Here is a 17613-nt window from a genome sequence, read left to right as displayed (position 1 = left end):
AGCCGGTGGTAGGGGGGGAGGTGTGTGTGTGTGTGGCGGGGGGGGGTGGGGATGAGAGTGTCCGAGAGAGAGAGAGAACACTGAAGATTGCCGATAGGATTAACTGAGGTTTCAGATAGATGAGGAGAAGCTTGGTATCTTCTAGAGAGACCAGTGAGAAGGTGGTAGGAAAGAGATTAGGACTTAGCACTCTACATTCCATGAAGACATTTTGGGGACAAGGCAACCCTTTTGCTGTTTGGAGCATCTTTTAGGTGTGTGGGATAAAAGGAAGAAAGTGTGTAAGAAGTTAATTATACCATCAGGGAATGTGTAAATCAGATGTTCACACCTTTAAAAAGAGCAGTGACTACTTTCGTGCCACTTAAGGGACACTTCCGTAATGGCCTGAACATGCTCATGCATTGGGCATTCTTAACAATTTCTTGTTATACTCTCTCCTTCTTTGTCTGTGTCTCCTATTAGAATCTTAAAAATAGAGATGACAGTATCTCAGTGTGCCATGTTGAAATGTATTAATTAATTGCCATAAATGCTTTGGAAATACAGTGTTAACAAATATTAGCAAGATTGACTATAGAGACTAGTCTAAGTTTTTGTCAGTTTGTAACCTTCAATTTATTTTTCTTTTAATAAGTTTCATAGGCGAATTTACAAAGGAATACCACTCCAGCTCAGAGGTGAAGTCTGGGCCCTCCTTCTTGAGATCCCTAAAATGAAAGAAGAAACGAGGGACCTGTATAGTGTGAGTAGCTAAAGCTAACTTGTTATTTTGAAATTAAAAAGTAAAATCCATTTCTTTTAGCATTCAAGGTGACATGAGATATTCATATGATCACTTAAAATTATATTAAAATTAAATTGCATTGGAGGTTTTGGAGGTCTGTTTGTTTTCTGGATTGCAGAATACTTCTTAAATTTTAAATAGATACTTCAGTAAAAATGTTATTGTTTGTATCAGTAAGTATCAAGTGCTTTTCAAATACATAAATCAATTAAAGTAATTAAATGATCAATGTTGGGACATGATTGCATGGAAAATGGACTAACACCTGATTATAGCTGCTTGTTTGCCACATGGTGTTAATGAAGTGATTTGCGGCATCACTTTGAGAGTTTGTGGGAAACAGCAGCAGAGTTCAGTTTAACCAACACCTGCTGTGTACGATTCTTTTCTTCTAGCATGAAAAAAAGATGACTTTGCCCCAAGATTATTAGGGTATCTCTAGGTTGTTAAACTTTTGAGTGAGTAATAATTTTTTTCTTAAATTAGGTAATGCATTAAATGTTATCTCCTTGTCATCTTGCAGCTATACCCTTTCTGAACCTAAATTTTCTGTTAACCTTTGAAAGGAATAAAAGATTTACATCTAAGAATCTTAGACTCATAGATTTTGAAATATGTTCCTTAGGAAATATGTACAAAAAAATTAATATGGAATAAATGGGAAAAAATTAAAATTGCTATCTTTTTGGGAAGGTCAACACTTTGTTTTTTCTTCAACTTTTATTTTAAGTTCAGGGGTACACCTGTGCGAGACTTGCAGATTTGTTACATGGGTAAATGTGTGCCATGGTGGTTTGCTGTGTAGATCATCCCATCACCTAGGTATTCAGCCTTAGCACCCATTGGCTATTCTTCCTGATGCTCTTCCCTCCCACCACCACCCCTTGCTGACATGCCCCACTGTGTTTTGTTCCTCCTCATGTGCCCGTGTAGTCTCATCATTCAGCTCCCATTTATAAGCGAGAACATGCAGTATCTGGTTTTCTGTTCTTGTGTTGGTTTGCTGAGGATAATGGCTTCCAAGTCCATCCATGTCCTGGCAAAGGACATGATCTTGTTCCTTTTTATGGCTGCGTAGTATTCCGTGATGTCTATGTACCACATTTTCTTTATTCAGTCTATCTGTCTGTCATTGATGGGCATTTAGGTTGATTCCATGTCTTTGCTATTGTAAATAGTGAATGTGTGCATGCATGTATCTTTATAACAGAATGATTTATATTCCTGTGGGCATGTATCCAGTAATGAGATTGCTGAGTCAAATGGTATTTCTGCCTCTAGGTCTTTGAGGAATCGTCACACTGTCTCCACAATGGGTGAACTAATTTATGCTCCCACCAACAGCGTTAAAGCATTCCTTTTTTTTCTGCAACCTTGCCAGTATCTGTTGTTTTTTGACTTTTGAATAATCGCCATCAAAGATGGTATCTTGTGGTTTTGATTTGCATTTCTCTAATCAGTGTTGTTGAGTTTTGTTTCATATGTTTGTTGGCCTCATGTATGTCTTCCTTTGAGAAGCATCTGTTCATGTCCTTTGCCCTCTTTTTTAATGGTATTTTTTTTTTTTCTTGTAAATTTGTTTAAGTTCCCTGTAGACTTTGGATATTAGACTTGTCAGATGGATAGATTGCAAAAATTGTCTCCCATTCTGTAGGCTCTCTGTTCACTCTGATGATAGTTTCTTTTGCTGTGCAGAAGTGCTTTAGTTTAATTAGATCCCATTTGACAATTTTTGCTTTTGTTGCAATTGCTTTTGGTGTTTTCGTCATGAAAACTTTGCCTGTGCCTATGTCCTGAAAGGTATTGCCTAGATTTTCTTCTAGAATTTTTATAGTTTTGGGTTTTATATTTAAGTCTTTAATCCATCTTGAGTTAATTTTATATAGTTTTATATAAAATGTATATAGTATAAGGAAGGGGATCCAGTTTCAGTTTTCTGCACATGGCTAGCCAATTAATCCCAGCACCATTTGTTAAATAGGGAGTCCTTTCCCCATTGCTCGTTTTTGTCAAGTTTGTCAAAGATCAGATGGTTGTAGGTGTGTGGTCTTATATTTGAGTTCTCTGTTCTGTTCCATTGGTCTGTGTGTCTGTTCTTATACCAGTACCATGCTGTTTTGGTTATTGTAGCCTTGTAGTAAAGTTTGAAGTCGGGTAGTGTGATGCCTCCAGCTTTGTTCTTTTTCCTTAGGATTGTCTTGACTTTTCGGGCTTTTTTGTTATTGTTCCATATGAATTAAAATATATATCTTTTAATTCTATTAAGAATATCAGTGGTAGTTTAATAGGAATAGCATTGAATCTATAAATTACTCAGGCAGTATGGCCATTTTCACGATATTGACTCTTCTTATCCATGAGCATGGAATGTTTCTCCTTTTGTTTGTTCCTCTCTGATTTCTTTGAGCAGTGGTTTGTAGTTCTCCTTGAAGAGGTCCTTAACTTGCTTGTTAACTGTATTCCTAGGTATTTTACTCTTTTTGTAGCAATTGTGAATGGGAATTCATTCATGATTTGGCTCTCTGCTTGCCTGTTGTTGGGATATAGGAGTGCTAGTGGTTTTTGCGCACTGATTTTTATATCCTGAGACTTTGCTGAAGTTGCTTATCATCTAAAGAAGCTTTTGGGGGATCTCAAGTTAACAACTTAACATCTCAACTAAAAGAACTAGAGAATCAAGAGCAAACAAACCCCAAAGCTAGCAGAAGACAAGAAATAACCAAGATCAGAGCTGAACCGAACAAGACAGAGACATGTAAAACTCTTCAAAAAATCAATGAATCCAGGAGCTGGTTTGTTGAAAAAATTAATAAAATAGACCACTAGCTAGACTAATAAAGAAGAAAAGAGAGAAGAATCAAATACAATCAGAAATGATAAGGAAGATATCACCACTGACCCCACAGAAATACAACCAACCACCAGAGAATGTTAGAAACACCTCTGTGCACATAAACTAGAAGATCTAGAAGAAATGGATATATCCTTGGACACATACATCCTCCCAAGACTGAACCAGGAAGAAATTGAATCTCTGAATAGGCAAATAATGAGTTCTGAAATTGAGATAGTAATAACTAGCCTACGAACCAATAAAAGCCCAGGACCAGATGGATGCACAGCTGATGTCTACCAGAGGTACAAAGAAGAGCTGGTACCATTTCTACTAAAACTATTCTAAAAAATTAAAAAGGAGGGATTCCTCCTTGACTTATTCTATGAGGCCAGCATCATCCAATACCAAAACCTGGCATCGATACAACCAACAAAGAAAACTTCAGGCCAATATCCTTGATCAATGCAAAAACTCTCAATGAAGTACTGGCAAACTGAATCCAGCAGCACATGCAAAAGCTTAGTTACCACAGTCCAGTTGGCTTCATCCTCGGGATGCAAGATTGGTTCAACATACATACATGGATCAATAAATGTGATTCATCACATAAACAGAACTAAAGACAAAAATCACTTGATTATCTCAATAGATGCAGAAAAGGCCTTTGATAAAATTCAGCATCCCTTCATGTTAAAAACTCTCAATAAACTCGGCACTAAAGGAACATACCTCAAAATATATGACAAACCTACAGCCGATATCATACTGAATGGGCAAAAGCTGGAAGCATTCCCCTTGAAAACTGGCACAAGACAAGGATGTTCTGGAACATCCTCTGAAAGTTCTGACCAGGGCAATCAGGCAAGAGAAAGAAATCAAGGATATTCAAGTAGGAAGAGAGGAAGTTAAATTACTTTTGTTTGCAGATAACATGATCCTATATCCAGAAATAAAAATTATTTATGGTTTAAACCTAAAGCCTATTCTAAAAGGTACTTTGGTGCTCTTTTGATTGTTTTTTCATATATATATATATAATTGTGTGTGTGTGTGTGTGTGTGTGTATGTGTATGCATTCAGGTAAAATTTCATCCAGATGACAAGGAAACCTACTGGATAATTTAAAGAGTTAATTCATTTTAAATGTAGCCATTCAGACCCTACACAGAGTTTATATTTCAGGATTTTAGCGTTCCAAATTATTTTAGACTGTTGATTAGCTATTTGCTCTTAGTGTCATAGTTTTACAGTGTTCAAAATGATGTCTGAGAGAACATAATATGAAATATAACCCCAGCACCTACTACAGTGTGCCTAGCATATGGTAGGTGCTCTGTTAGTATTTGTTTAAATAATGAAAGTAGAAAATGAAAGAAAAAGCAATTTACATGTTGTATTCATTTCCTAGGGCTGCTGTAACCAAGTACCACAAACTAAGTGGCTTAAAACAACAGAACTGTCTCTCTCACAGTTTTCAAGGACAGAAGTCCAAAACTAAGGTGTCAGCAGGACAACACTTTCTCTCAGGGCTCTAAGGAGGCATCCTTCCTGGCCTCTTCCAGCCTCCAGTGGTAGCCTGCCATCCTTAGTGCATCTTGGCATCACTCTGTCCCTGTCTTCCTTACCACCTGGCCGTCCTCCCTTCTATGAGTGTGTGTCTCTCTTTCCTGATAGGGACAATAGTTACTGCATGTAGGGTCCACCCTTATCCAGGATGACCTCATCTTAACTTGATTACCCCGGCAGAGGCCCTATTTCCAGATGAGGTCACATTCACAGGTTCTTGGTAGACATGAGTTTTGGAGGGATACTATTCAACCCAGCTTGCCTGCTAATAGGACTCTAGTTTTCATGTTATATTTTAGACTTTTTCTATGTAGAGTAAAATTATCAGATGGCCAGTTAATACGGGAGAACCATTTAGTAAAAACTGACAGCAACTACAACAAAAGAATGACTTGCCTGCTGGTGCCTTCAAGCCTGTAATTTTCAACACTCATCAATATTATTTTTACTATTTGAATTTCCCCCAGCATCATTATTTAGCCAACTTTTTTTTCCTTTCTCATCCACTCTTTCCCTCTCTCTCCACACATCCTCCATGAACTGGAACTTCAGTAGGAATAAAACTACGACTTTCTCTTAATCTGCCGAGCCTTTTCTCAGATGGGTGAAATTATTTGGACCCAGCATATTATGAGCATTCAGTCCTTCAAGTTCCCCGGTGGCCTGTTTGTCCTTTCTTGTCCCCATAAAGCTCTGTGGGTGGTATTGAAGAACGTTTGAAGATGAATAGGTACAGTGGCAAGAATCTTTTCTTCTAGGTTGGAGGAGTCGTGGTTGCATAGAAATATTTAATAATAGTCTGTGATAAATACTGTAAAAGTAGGAGTGGAAAAGAAGGTAAAAAAAGAAATCACCTTTATGATCCAGGAAGAAGACTTCATGGAGTAGGAGGTGTCTTGGTGGGGCTTTGTTTCCCACAGGCAGGAAGAAGATTAGTGAGTTTCAAAGCACATTGCAAAGACCTTCCCTGATCTCCTCCCTCCAACTTGGATCTGATTAGTTTTAACTTGAGGCTTCATGTTGCCGTATTTTAAAAATAAAGTACCTACTTTACCATGAGGAGAGCTGACATTGTTTGAGTACTTTTATGTCTAAGTGCTCTATGGGAATTACCTCATTTAATTCCTACAACAATGCCAAGATGCAGGTTTTGTCATTATTATTGTATTTATCTTACACATGAGGAAACTGAGCTTAGCGAGGCTAAGTGACTTTTCACCCCAGGGTTAGCAAGTGGCAGGGGTAGGATTTATGATCGAAGTTGTCTTGGCTGCTCTCATCTAATATGTTTTTCTCTTCTTTTATCTCATTTTTATTTTTCTCTCTTGCATTTAGCAGTGTAACTTACAGGTGGTATAGGATCAGACCATAGTGGAAAACAGCCTCATCCACAGCCTTAGTGTGGCTCAGTAATCTCGTAGACCAAACTCACAATGATAATGCTTTTTTTTTTTTTTTTTTTTTTTTTTGAGACGGAGTGTCACTCTGTTGCCCAGGCTGGAGTGCAGTGGTGTGATCTTGGCTCACTGCAACCTCCACCTCCTGGGTTCAAGCAGTTCTCTGCTTCAACCTACTGAGTAGCTGGGATTACAGGTGCTCACCACCATGCCCTGCTAATTTTTGTATTTTTAGTAGAGATGGGGTTTCACCGTGCTGGCCAGGCTAGTCTTGAACTCCCTGACCTCGTGATCCACCCGCCTTGGCCTCCCAAAGTGCTGGGATTACAGGCGTGAGCCACCGTGCCTGGCCAATAATGCTAATTTTTTATCTAAATGCTTTCCACTGTACTTCTGCCCTCAGGTTTATGGGTTCATTTGATCTCAATTTTTAAAATAAAATTTTATCTTTATATTACTGTGACACTCATAGATCTCAACCCACCTAATCTCAGAGGTAACTAGAAACTGTTTACCTCTTTTCATTCAGGAGTAAAAAAATATGTTTGATTCCTGCATTCCATGCATTAGCTTATTTCTGACCTGTTGTTTTTTACATACTTACCCAGGCTTTTCTTCCATCACGAGGCCTTTTTTATGATAGATTTTCTTGTCCTCTGGAGGAACTGATATTATAGATGCGTTTGCATCTTTTCTGCCTTCCTGTTAACTTTTAAGGCATTTTCTTTTATCATATCTTGTCAAACATTTTCTTCTTTGTTTTGACATCCCATCTTTTACAAGGAGGCCTGTAGAACAATAATTGAAACCTCTTTACTTGCCCATTATCTTTTTTTTTTTTTTTTGAGACAGTCTTGCTCTGTCGCCCAGGCTGTAGTGCTGTGGCTCTATCTTGGCTCACTGCAAGCTCCGCCTCCTGGGTTCATGCCATTCTCCTGCCTCAGCTTCCTGAGTAGCTGGGACTACAGGTGCCTGCCACCATGCCAAGCTATTTTTTTTTTTTTAATATTGTTAGTAGAGACAGGGTTTCACCGTGTTAGCCAGGATGATGCTGATCTCCTGACCTTGTGATTCCCCCGCCTCGGCCTCCCAAAGTGCTGGGATTACAGGCGTGAGCCACTGTGCCTGGCCTTGCCCATTATTTTAAAAAAAAAAAAAAAAGATGGAAGAGAACAATAATGTACAGATTATTTTTCCAAGCTAAATTTTTTAATTCTTCCTGAACCACCTTTTTCCAGAAATAACATACGATGATGTTTAAAGTGGCCGTATGATTCTAAATAGATACTCTAAATGTCTTCCTCTCCTCTGAGAATCTGAAGCATACTGTGGCTGCTTTTCCTGTTTTTAAAAAGCTGCCAGAAGCCCCTTCTCTGAACTTCAATACCAAAATACACAGACCTCATAAAACACTTAACACACACACTTATTCTAGACATTTGCCCAGATAGCCTTCCTTTCCACTTCTAGCTGAATCAGGAACAGTTATGTTTTTATATATATTATGGATTGATCAAGCAGAAGTCCAATATCACCCAGTACATGGTAAGGGTCAATATAACGTAGTATATAAATTGTTAATTTATATTAAACATGGTTGAATTTTAATCTCCATCTGTTTTAAACATGGGAAGATTCAAGATACTCATTTAGCCTCCCTTTCCCTTGAAATGCCACTAAACTTGACAGAGTTTTTTACATAAAAAGGCAAACCCACAGAAATGAGAAAAGGGAGGATGCTTTACAGCTACCAGTTTTTGGGAAACGAGATTGCAGACAGACATTTTAGTAAACTTAGCAAGGCTGAGGAAGCTCAGTCCAGGCTGGCCAGTGGGAAATTGAAAGAAGCAACCTGATTAACAGCTCAGAATCTCCGAAGGCTTGGTAATTGCCAAACTGCGGAAACTCTGGAAGTGGAGGTGAAGCTAAACACCAGAAGTGGTTGAAAGTCTGTTTCAAACCAGTTAGAGGCTCCTTAGCCCCTCAGTGCTGCCCAAGACTGGAGGTTTGTTATTTTGGCGAGGATGAAACAGAGGCCTCTGGACTGGGGGAAAACACAGACCTTGCTGCGGTGAACTGCTGTCATGAAAGCAGAGGAGTTAGTAGTTCAGATTTTGGACCAGTCCAGCCTTTTCCTCAACTCACCTCCCAGATCACTGGCAGACAAGGTGCTTGTCTTCACCTGAAGGAGATTGGAAGAGCCCTTCATCTGGGGGATGTGATCAGCATAAGAAAAATAGCTCAAAGGTACTGACTTCAGGGAACCCTAGTCCAGCTGCCTGGCCAGATCCCCTCCAACAAGCAAGGATCACGTCGGGAAGCTTACCCAGTGCATTGCAACTTTTTTTGTGTCCCACTTTTTAAGTAAAAACAGAAAACGAAGTTATCGCCATTCATTTGGAAAAGGGAGCTAACGTGAAAGACAAGCTGAAGCAAACGAAAGAAAGCAGCTTATAAGAAACAGATTATATGTAAAGAAGAGAAACTAAAAAACAAATTTTTTTTTTTTGAGACAGTATCTCACTCTGTTGCCCAGGCTGGAGTGCATGTGGCGCGATCTCGGCTCACTGCAAGCTCCGCCTCCCAGGCTCATGCCATTCTCGCTGCTCAGCTCCCCGAGTAGCTGGGACTACAGCCCCCGCCAAGCCTGGCTAAATTTTTTGTATTTTTTAGTAGAGACGAGGTTTCACTGTATTACCAGAGATTTCTCCATCTCCTGACCTTGTGATCCGCCTGCCTCGGCCTCCCAAAGTGCGGGGATTACAGGCATGAGCCACTGCCCCTGGCCTAAAAACTGTTTTTTTTTTTTTTTTTTTTTTTTTTTTTTTTGAGACGAAGTCCGCTCTGTCCACCCTGGCTGGAGTGCAGTGGCCGGATTTCAGCTCACTGCAAGCTCCCGCCTCCCGAGAATACCATCTTCCTGCAAATCAAGCCTTCCTAGAGTAGCTGGGACTACAGGCGCCCAAAACGCAACCGCCACCTCGCAACCGGTATTTTTTGTGTTTTTAAAAAGACGGGGTTTCACCAGAAACCAGGATGGTCTCGATCTCTCTGACCCTCGTGTCCGCCCGTGTCCGGCCTCACCAAAGTGCGGATTACAGGCTTGACCACCAACACCAACCTAAAAAACTATTTTAATATCTTCAGAGAAAATAGATACTGCATCCATAAAACAAGTATAGAATGCTATGAAAAGGAACACTCAAAACAACAGAGCTTATGAATACAAAATACTAGAAACGAAAAACTTAATTGAAAATGACAATTGAGGAAATTCCCAGAATATCAGTTATAAAAGCAAAGAGATACAAAATAATACAGAAAAATACAAGAAAAGTAGATGATAGCCTAGGAGTTCCCAGACTGTAATAATAAGAGTTTCAGAAAAAGAAAATGGGAATAGAGGGAGGGGAAGATGAAGAAATTGACAAATGAATTGTTGAAGATGTCTGAGAGCTGAAAGATGTAGGTAGGAGTTTTTAAAATTGGAAGGATTCACTAAGTGCCCAACCCTGTGGATGAAAATAGATCCAAACCCAGTACTGAAATGTGAAGTTTCAAAACATGAGATAGAAACTCCTTCAAGCTTCTAGAGAGAAAAAGCAGATTGCACGTAAAGAAACACAAATTAGAATAGCAACACTGGAAGCCAGAAGACAGTGAAGCTGTGCCTTTTGAGCAAAAATATTTTCCAGCTTAGAATTCTAAAACAGCCAAACAGTTAAATAAGAGGGTAGAATGATCAGATATTCAAAGTTTCAAAAACTTTATCTTCCATACAGCCTTTCACAGGAGCTACTAAAGAATGTGTTCCTGCAGAGCAAGGGAAGAACCTGAGAAAAAAAGATATGAGATCAGGAAACAGGGGGCCCAACAGTGGAGAAGGGAGGCTCCAGGACCTAGGCTGTGCAGCAGGCCCAGAGGTCAGGCCGCACAGGCAGGAGCGGGCCCAGAGGTCAGGCCGCACAGGCAGGAGCAGCAGACAGCAAGATGAAGCTGGTGGAACACCTACTCTACTTGAACATCACCTGAGGAGATTATACCATTTATAGTGAGCTTGGGATTGAATTAGCTGGGAAACGAAGCACATTGAGAAACAAGGCAATGATTAGCTTCAAGGGAAACAAAAGCATCATCATGGAAAGAAACAAGAAATCATAACAGACTGCATGGCTTAGCCATGAAGAGCTTTCACATAGTTCAGTAGTGCAAACTCTGAAAAGTTCTCTATCCTAAATTAAAATCTAACTAGATAGGATGGAAGAGAAGGAAGGTAGGGGAAGAAGGAGAAGCAGGGAGTAGGAGAAATGGGGGAATGGAGGGGAGGGAAAGTTTCTATTCTGTACCTTTTATATATATAGTTTTGATTTTTTTAACCATTGAGTGATTTTTTTAAACCAAAAGTTTTAATGAGAATTATTTTATTATTTGTCATAGACTTTTCAACAACTAATTTCCATAAAAATCTGTTCTCCTCTCTCTTTTTTTCTTCAGAAATTAAAACACAGAGCACGGGGCTGTTCACCTGACATCAGACAAATAGACCTGGATGTCAACCGCACGTTTCGGGACCACATTATGTTTAGAGACAGATATGGTGTTAAGTAAGCAAAGTTTAATATTATGAAATGTTAATCGCATTTATAAATAGTCTTTATTAACTTAAAATTAGAGTGCCTTATAGACTGTGATTTCGATTTAGGTCCTAAAGGTTTAAGCTTTTGCAGATCATTTGCGTCCATGTTGTGTGAAACTTAAGATCTAATATAACTTAAAATTTTTAACCTTTGACACAGCATGTGCTATAAAATTGGTAAAGACTCACTTTATAATCTGGGAATTCTTAGAAATTTAGTAGATACTTTCATTAGAAGTCATAGAAGAATGACAGTGTGTAAAAACTTCGTCAGTGATAAATATATCTCTATAACCTTGACCCCCACGCATAAATGAAACTTTTTTTTAAAAAAGGGAAATGAAATGAAATGAGAAATTAATGAATTGATTTATCATTGCTATGACAACTTATAAATGAAAAGTACAGTTTTTGCTGATCTCTATGTCAGTCAGAGAGTCTCACCAGGAAACAGAAACCAGTAGGAGATATATGCTAGGGCATATCAAGGTATTGACTTCTCCAGCTGTCGGGGGTGATTAGGCCAGGCCAAAATCCACAGGGCAGGCCATGGGAAAGGACAGCCTGGGCCTCGGGCATGAGCTGAAGCTGCTGGCCACAGGCAGAGATGCCCCTTCAGAAAAGCCTCAAATCTGCCCTTCCGGCCTTTCAACGGATTGAATGAGGCCTGCCCAGGTCTTCTAGGATAATCTCTCCTACTTAAAGATGACAGATCATGGATTTTCATCAATCTACAAAATACGTTCCCAGTGACACCTAGATTAGTGTTTTGGATATCTGGGGATTGTTGTTTAGCCAAGTTGACACCCAGAGCCAACCACTGCAGTCCATCCTTGGCAACTTGGCACTCACACACACCACCTTAAAAAATTTCCAGGTAAGATAGTAACCAAGTCTTCCTTCCACCTAACATGATACCACTATTCTGCTCACAACTGAGATGTTCGAATTCTTTCCCCACATGAGGATGCCAAGTCCTTGGGAGATGATCACACTTCTGCTTTAGTATCCTGTAACTTACACACTGTGGTATAAAGTTGACTATTATTAAGATACCTTATGTTAGATGATAAGGGAAAAGAGAAGGAAGAAGAAAATATTTGTTGGTATATATACAAACATATTTACACCAAAATAAGGAAGAAATACTCATAACAATTGTAGTGATCATTTCTGTGACTGGTCCTGTGGTCACAGGTGGTATTTTTAATGGCCCATTTCACTGCCCATTCTATATTCCCTTTGCCCTCAGCAAGCACCTTAGATGGTTGTGGTTCTTTACCTAGAGGGATGGCTCAAACCTTCCTTCCTGAAAATCTGGACTTAGCGGTTCTGCCTGAATTGGTAGTTTTCCATTGACTTTCATCACAGGGCTCAGTAATACTAGTAAGAGATGCCCCAAGTCTTCTGCATTCCAAATGTACTCCTCCTTGTGTCTGTTGTGTCATAACAACCCATGTTCCCCTTAGTAATCAGGAGAATCCCCCCAGCCCGCACAGCCACGTCCTTCTTTGCCTGTTGGTTCAGAGGCATAAGGAGCCCAAAGTGGTTGGGTGGCGGTTTCAGCTTCCAGGTCAGTGGAATCACTGTTATGTCTCATGGTGGAAGCATTCTTCCTTTTGGAACTAAGATCTCTAGACCAGCAGAACTCAAGCTTGGAAGGGCAAGAAGCAAACGCTTTGCTAGTGGATCTTTAGCGAGAATGATGAGTGGAGCCACTCCTACTTCCAGCCTTTGAATCTTGGACCCCTGAATCCTGGCTTTGGGAAAAACAGCACCTCGTATTGGAGCCTGGTATGGAGCATATTCAGCATCCCAAGGACATCGCCCCAGCCCTGCGGGGTATTGTACCTTGCTGGCAGTGTCACTGAGCCCTCAAAAGGACGTTGCACCATTCTGTCAAGCCAGCTGCTTCTGTCAGAAGGGTCTCAGTGAGGTAGATCAGCAAAAGAGGGCAGCACATTTAAGGAATGTTGAAGTCTTTTGTGTTTTCTTGGTATAAACCCTTTCAGAATGAATATTATCTAGTCTTGAATTTAGACTTTTTAGAGTCTTTGAATTTGAACTTGGGATAATTTATTACATTACTAATTTTATCTGGATTATCTGTTTTCAGTCTTTATTTTTTTAAGTTTGTCATGTTTAAAATATGTGAAATTACTATATTGTATTTAATGTAAATATTTTTTCTCTAGGCAACAATCCTTATTCCATGTTCTTGCTGCCTATTCTATTTATAATACGGTAAGTTGGGGCCTGCCCGCCCAAGGTCTTTGATTTGTATTCTGAGGCCCTCCCTACCTAACAGGGCCCTGTGGGCACATTTCTGTATCTCAGAGCTAGGTGGTTCCACAGTCTCTTTAGCTCTATGGATCTTTTTAAGCTGAAACGCTGCGATAACCCTAGGGCCTTAGAGCAGAGCTGATTCTGAAGTGGAAGAACTTAAATATGACCACAGTATGCCAGTGAGTCTCACCTTTTCTCTTTCCCTCCATATTGTTTTGCTTGGTAATGTTTTGTGTTGTTTTGTTTTTATTTTTAAGCAGACATACAGGGTAGAAGGACAGGAAGTGGGTGGCTTGGTTAATTTTTGTTTGACTTTTTATAACTCTCTTTGCTCTTGGGAGGTTACCTTTCACAATCACATTTATCTGTTAGGTGAGGTCCAAACAAGATAACTGTGCCCTTACTGGCTATACCCCGGAGGAGGCTAAACTCTTTGGTAATAGACATGCTCTTCTTAAGGCATTCAGCATTGTTGGGAAGAAGATAATCTGGGATAGATTAATTTGTGTTGGACTTAATGTGGGTGTTAAATGAATACTTGCGGACTAGGTCCCAGGGAGGACCTTTGAACCTTGGGATGTATAATTTCTATTGTAGTTAAAACCTTTAAATTATAAGAACAGAAATTCACTCAAACTAGGAAAAGTTAAAAAGGGGTTATTAAAGGGACATCTCATAAGAAGGAAGCACTAGTTAGGCCTCATTGGAATTGGAGCTGGAAGGTGGGAAGCGTCTGGTGAGAAGGGAAACTGCACCTTCCATCTCTCTCATTCTGGGGTCGCTCAGTATCCCAGATGATCTCTGTGAACTGTTCAGTTCACTGTTTCTCTCTCCAGGTGGCTTCCTTTGCCTACTGGCCACTTACTCTTTGGCTCAAATTGCACGCACAGACTCAGTGTGAGCATTCTGTTCCAGTACATAGCCCCATCTGATTACAGTCTCTGGCTTTGTTCACATTTCCTAGAGAAAGTGTCTGATGAGTCAGTGCAACCAACTAACTCTTCCCCTGGGGTCAGCTCTCCTCTTCTGGTCCATTAGCTGTGGTTCCTGTGGCACAAGCATGAATCCCTAAGGCCACATCATAAGCAGGGACTATGGGGAGAGTGGGTATTTCTTAGAGAGGAGGCATAGACTGTGCATGGGCATCCGAAAGTGTGTCTGCTTAAGGGTTCAGAAATCTAGAGGAGACAAGACAGCATACTGGGTATTGTAGGAGGAGAGACTTTGCCAGCCACTGAGCAAAGAAGAGATATAGTGAGCTAAGAATCATACATAAAGTGAAATAAATATTAACACTCTTTAAAGGAAGTGTGACAGTGTTGAACAGAGTCCAATAAAAGTATGTAGCAATTTACACTTTGTACCTGTACATTTATTTTTGAGCACAATTTTATTATGTGGCATAATACTGTAAAGAGTATAGTATTTGTCTCTAGAATGGACTATTAAATGATGTGTGTAGGAATTTTCTGGTTTTTATAGAGTAGCTTTTTCTCTGTACATATGTATGTAATTCGGCTAAACTCCCCAGCTTCTGTGTTCCTCTTTGCTCCCCAGGAAGTCGGGTATTGTCAGGGGATGAGCCAGATCACAGCTTTACTCCTCATGTATATGAACGAGGAAGACGCCTTCTGGGCCCTGGTCAAACTCTTCTCAGGCCCTAAACATGCCATGCATGGTAAGAAAACCCTGTGCTTTATCTAAACAATCAAGGTAGGGAAAAAGGTAGATTAAAACAAAACCAAAGATGCTTGCAAGAGTTACATACAACAAATTTAATGTCTCAGGGCTCGTTGAGTTCATTAGTATTTGTTACTAGTTTCTTCTTTCATTTTTCATTATTGAACTTTTCTAAAATGTTTACATTTATTTTCCTTTGTCTTTATTCCAAAGTATATTGTTGGCATTTTGAAATTCTTTCTTACTTGCCCTTGGTCAAAAGAAACTAATTTAGGATTGGAGGAATTTAAGAACAGGTATATTATTGGGAGAAATAAAATATGCCTTTTAATCAGAACTTTTCGATGGTCATGAAATTATCATTTCAGTGAAATGTTTACCATTGACCGGATATTGTGATGTATAACACCTTGTCAAAAAACAGTCATTGAGAAATGGCACTTAGGTTTTTAAAGGAAAGGTAATAATTAAGTAGTTTTATATTTCAAGTGTAGTTTTTAGTTTTTTCGCATAAAATTGGTTCCACTTTAAATAAAAGGTTGATAACATGTTCTAGGCACTCGATTATTTAATATCTCAGAACCTGCTGATTTTTTGGTTTTCAAGTTAACACTGTTTATAATAACTTTTTCTTTGTTTTTGCCAAATTAAGCAATAGACTTTATTTCGGAGAATTTAGATTACAACTGTTGAGACAGGGTCTTGCTCTGTCACCCAAGCTGGAGTGCAGTGGCATGATTGTGACTTATTGCAGTCTTGACCTCCTGAGCAAAGAAGAGATATAGTGAGCTAAGAATCATACATAAAGTGAAATAAATATTGACACTCTTTAAAGGAAGTGTGACAGTGTTGAACAGAGTCCAATAAAAGTATGTAGCAATTTACACTTTGTACCTGTACATTTATTTTTTAGATAAAGCCTGGGATCAAGCCATCCTCCCGCCTCATTAGCCTCTCTAGATTCTGGAACCACACAGGCATGTGCCTCCATGCCTGGCTAATTTTTTAAATTTTTTGTAGAGATGAGGTCTCCTTATGTTGACTAGGCTGGTCTCAGTCTCCTGGACTCAAGTGAACCTCCCACCTCAGCCTCTCAAAATACTGGGATTACAGGTGTGAGCCACAGCCCCTGCCCTTAGATCAAAACTTATCTTGGAAATAAAAGTGGCATTTGTTCATATAATGCAAAATTATTTTCCCAGTGCCATCAAATTTATACTAATTTTAGTATAAAACTAGTATAAAACTAGTGTTAAAATAATTTTAACACTAGTTATTCTAAGTTAATATCAAATTTAAAATAATTTTAACACTAGCTATTCTAAGAATGAATCTTCCAAGTTCAGTTTGTGAATAAGCTTTGTGTGGTGGGGAACCTGCTGTATATTCAAAATACTGTTGTAATATTTTCAAAATTATGACTTTCTATAGCTCATTGTTACTGAAATCTCACACTCTGACCATGTGAGGATATTATGTGTGTGTGGAAGAGTGAGGGGGGTATGTATGTGTTTGCATTTGTCTTTCTCCCTTAGTGTTCCTTGCCAATTACTTAACAAATATCATCTGCATGTTAACTGGGTCTGGGCACTTTGCATCTAGTAAATAGACTCTTTTTAAAAGTAAGACATGTTATTATATTGAGTTACCTTCCAGTAGGTAGTACCATTCCAAAAGGCATCTTGAAGAAAGCCGCTCTTCCCTGTCAGTCTTTATTTTGCTTTCCCATGGGGTTGTGTTGCTGATCTGTCTTGAGGTACAATAGAATGCAGATTTAAGTGGTATGTAATTATGTGCAAGACTGTCCAATTTTAGGAAATGGTCATTTAAACCTATTTGATAGCTTACCTTCAGCAATTATTGTCACTAGACTAATCTATAAAATAATATTAATTCTACTATCCTAACATTTACACTTAGAATGCAGTTTGGCTCATTATTAAGGGTAAGTTTATACTCAGAGATGTTTGTTTCTGTGTCTGCCTGTGAGATTTGATAACTAAAGTTACCTCAGTACTTTGCATTTCCAGTGTGAACACGGTGGTTTCACTTATAAATGTATGGAATTGAAGCTAAGGCTGGAAATATAAAATATGAGATCTGGAACATCAGTGGAAAATGAAGAAATGTTAGGCTTCTTAGCATTCTTGAGCTAGTTATTACTGAACTGTATTGACTTTTTCAAAATCAGACTTCCTATCCTATCCTACCAAATTGGCCATGAAAGTAGCACTGATAGAGAGAGATGGATTTTTTTTTTTCCTTTCTTTCTTTTTTTTTTATTATACTTTAAGTTCTAGGGTACATGTGCATAACGTGCAGGTTTGTTACATATGTATATTTGTGCCATGTTGGTGTGCTGCACCCATCAACTCGTCAGCACCCATCAATTCATCATTTATATCATGTATAACTCCCCCAATGC

General features: G+C 39.1%; 1 protein-coding gene across 3 annotated transcripts in view; it reads left to right on the top strand.

Moving 5' to 3' along the window:
* The window catches only part of USP6NL (USP6 N-terminal like), a 145656-nt gene that overhangs the window by 94779 nt on the left and 33264 nt on the right, over positions 1–17613 (top strand). For all 3 annotated transcript variants that reach the window (XM_017886703.1, XM_017886705.1, XM_017886704.1), the window contains 4 exons: positions 638–745; positions 11081–11190; positions 13418–13466; positions 15066–15186. In XM_017886703.1, the coding sequence (XP_017742192.1) occupies positions 638–745; positions 11081–11190; positions 13418–13466; positions 15066–15186 (388 nt within the window). The remainder of the gene's footprint in view (positions 1–637; positions 746–11080; positions 11191–13417; positions 13467–15065; positions 15187–17613) is intronic.

The sequence above is a fragment of the Rhinopithecus bieti genome, unplaced genomic scaffold (assembly GCF_001698545.2).
Source record: "Rhinopithecus bieti isolate Rb0 unplaced genomic scaffold, ASM169854v2 scaffold_13900, whole genome shotgun sequence".
Classification (NCBI taxonomy): domain Eukaryota; kingdom Metazoa; phylum Chordata; class Mammalia; order Primates; family Cercopithecidae; genus Rhinopithecus; species Rhinopithecus bieti.
The sequence above is the reverse complement of the archived record's forward strand: the minus strand, read 5'-3'. Positions and strand labels throughout refer to the sequence as shown.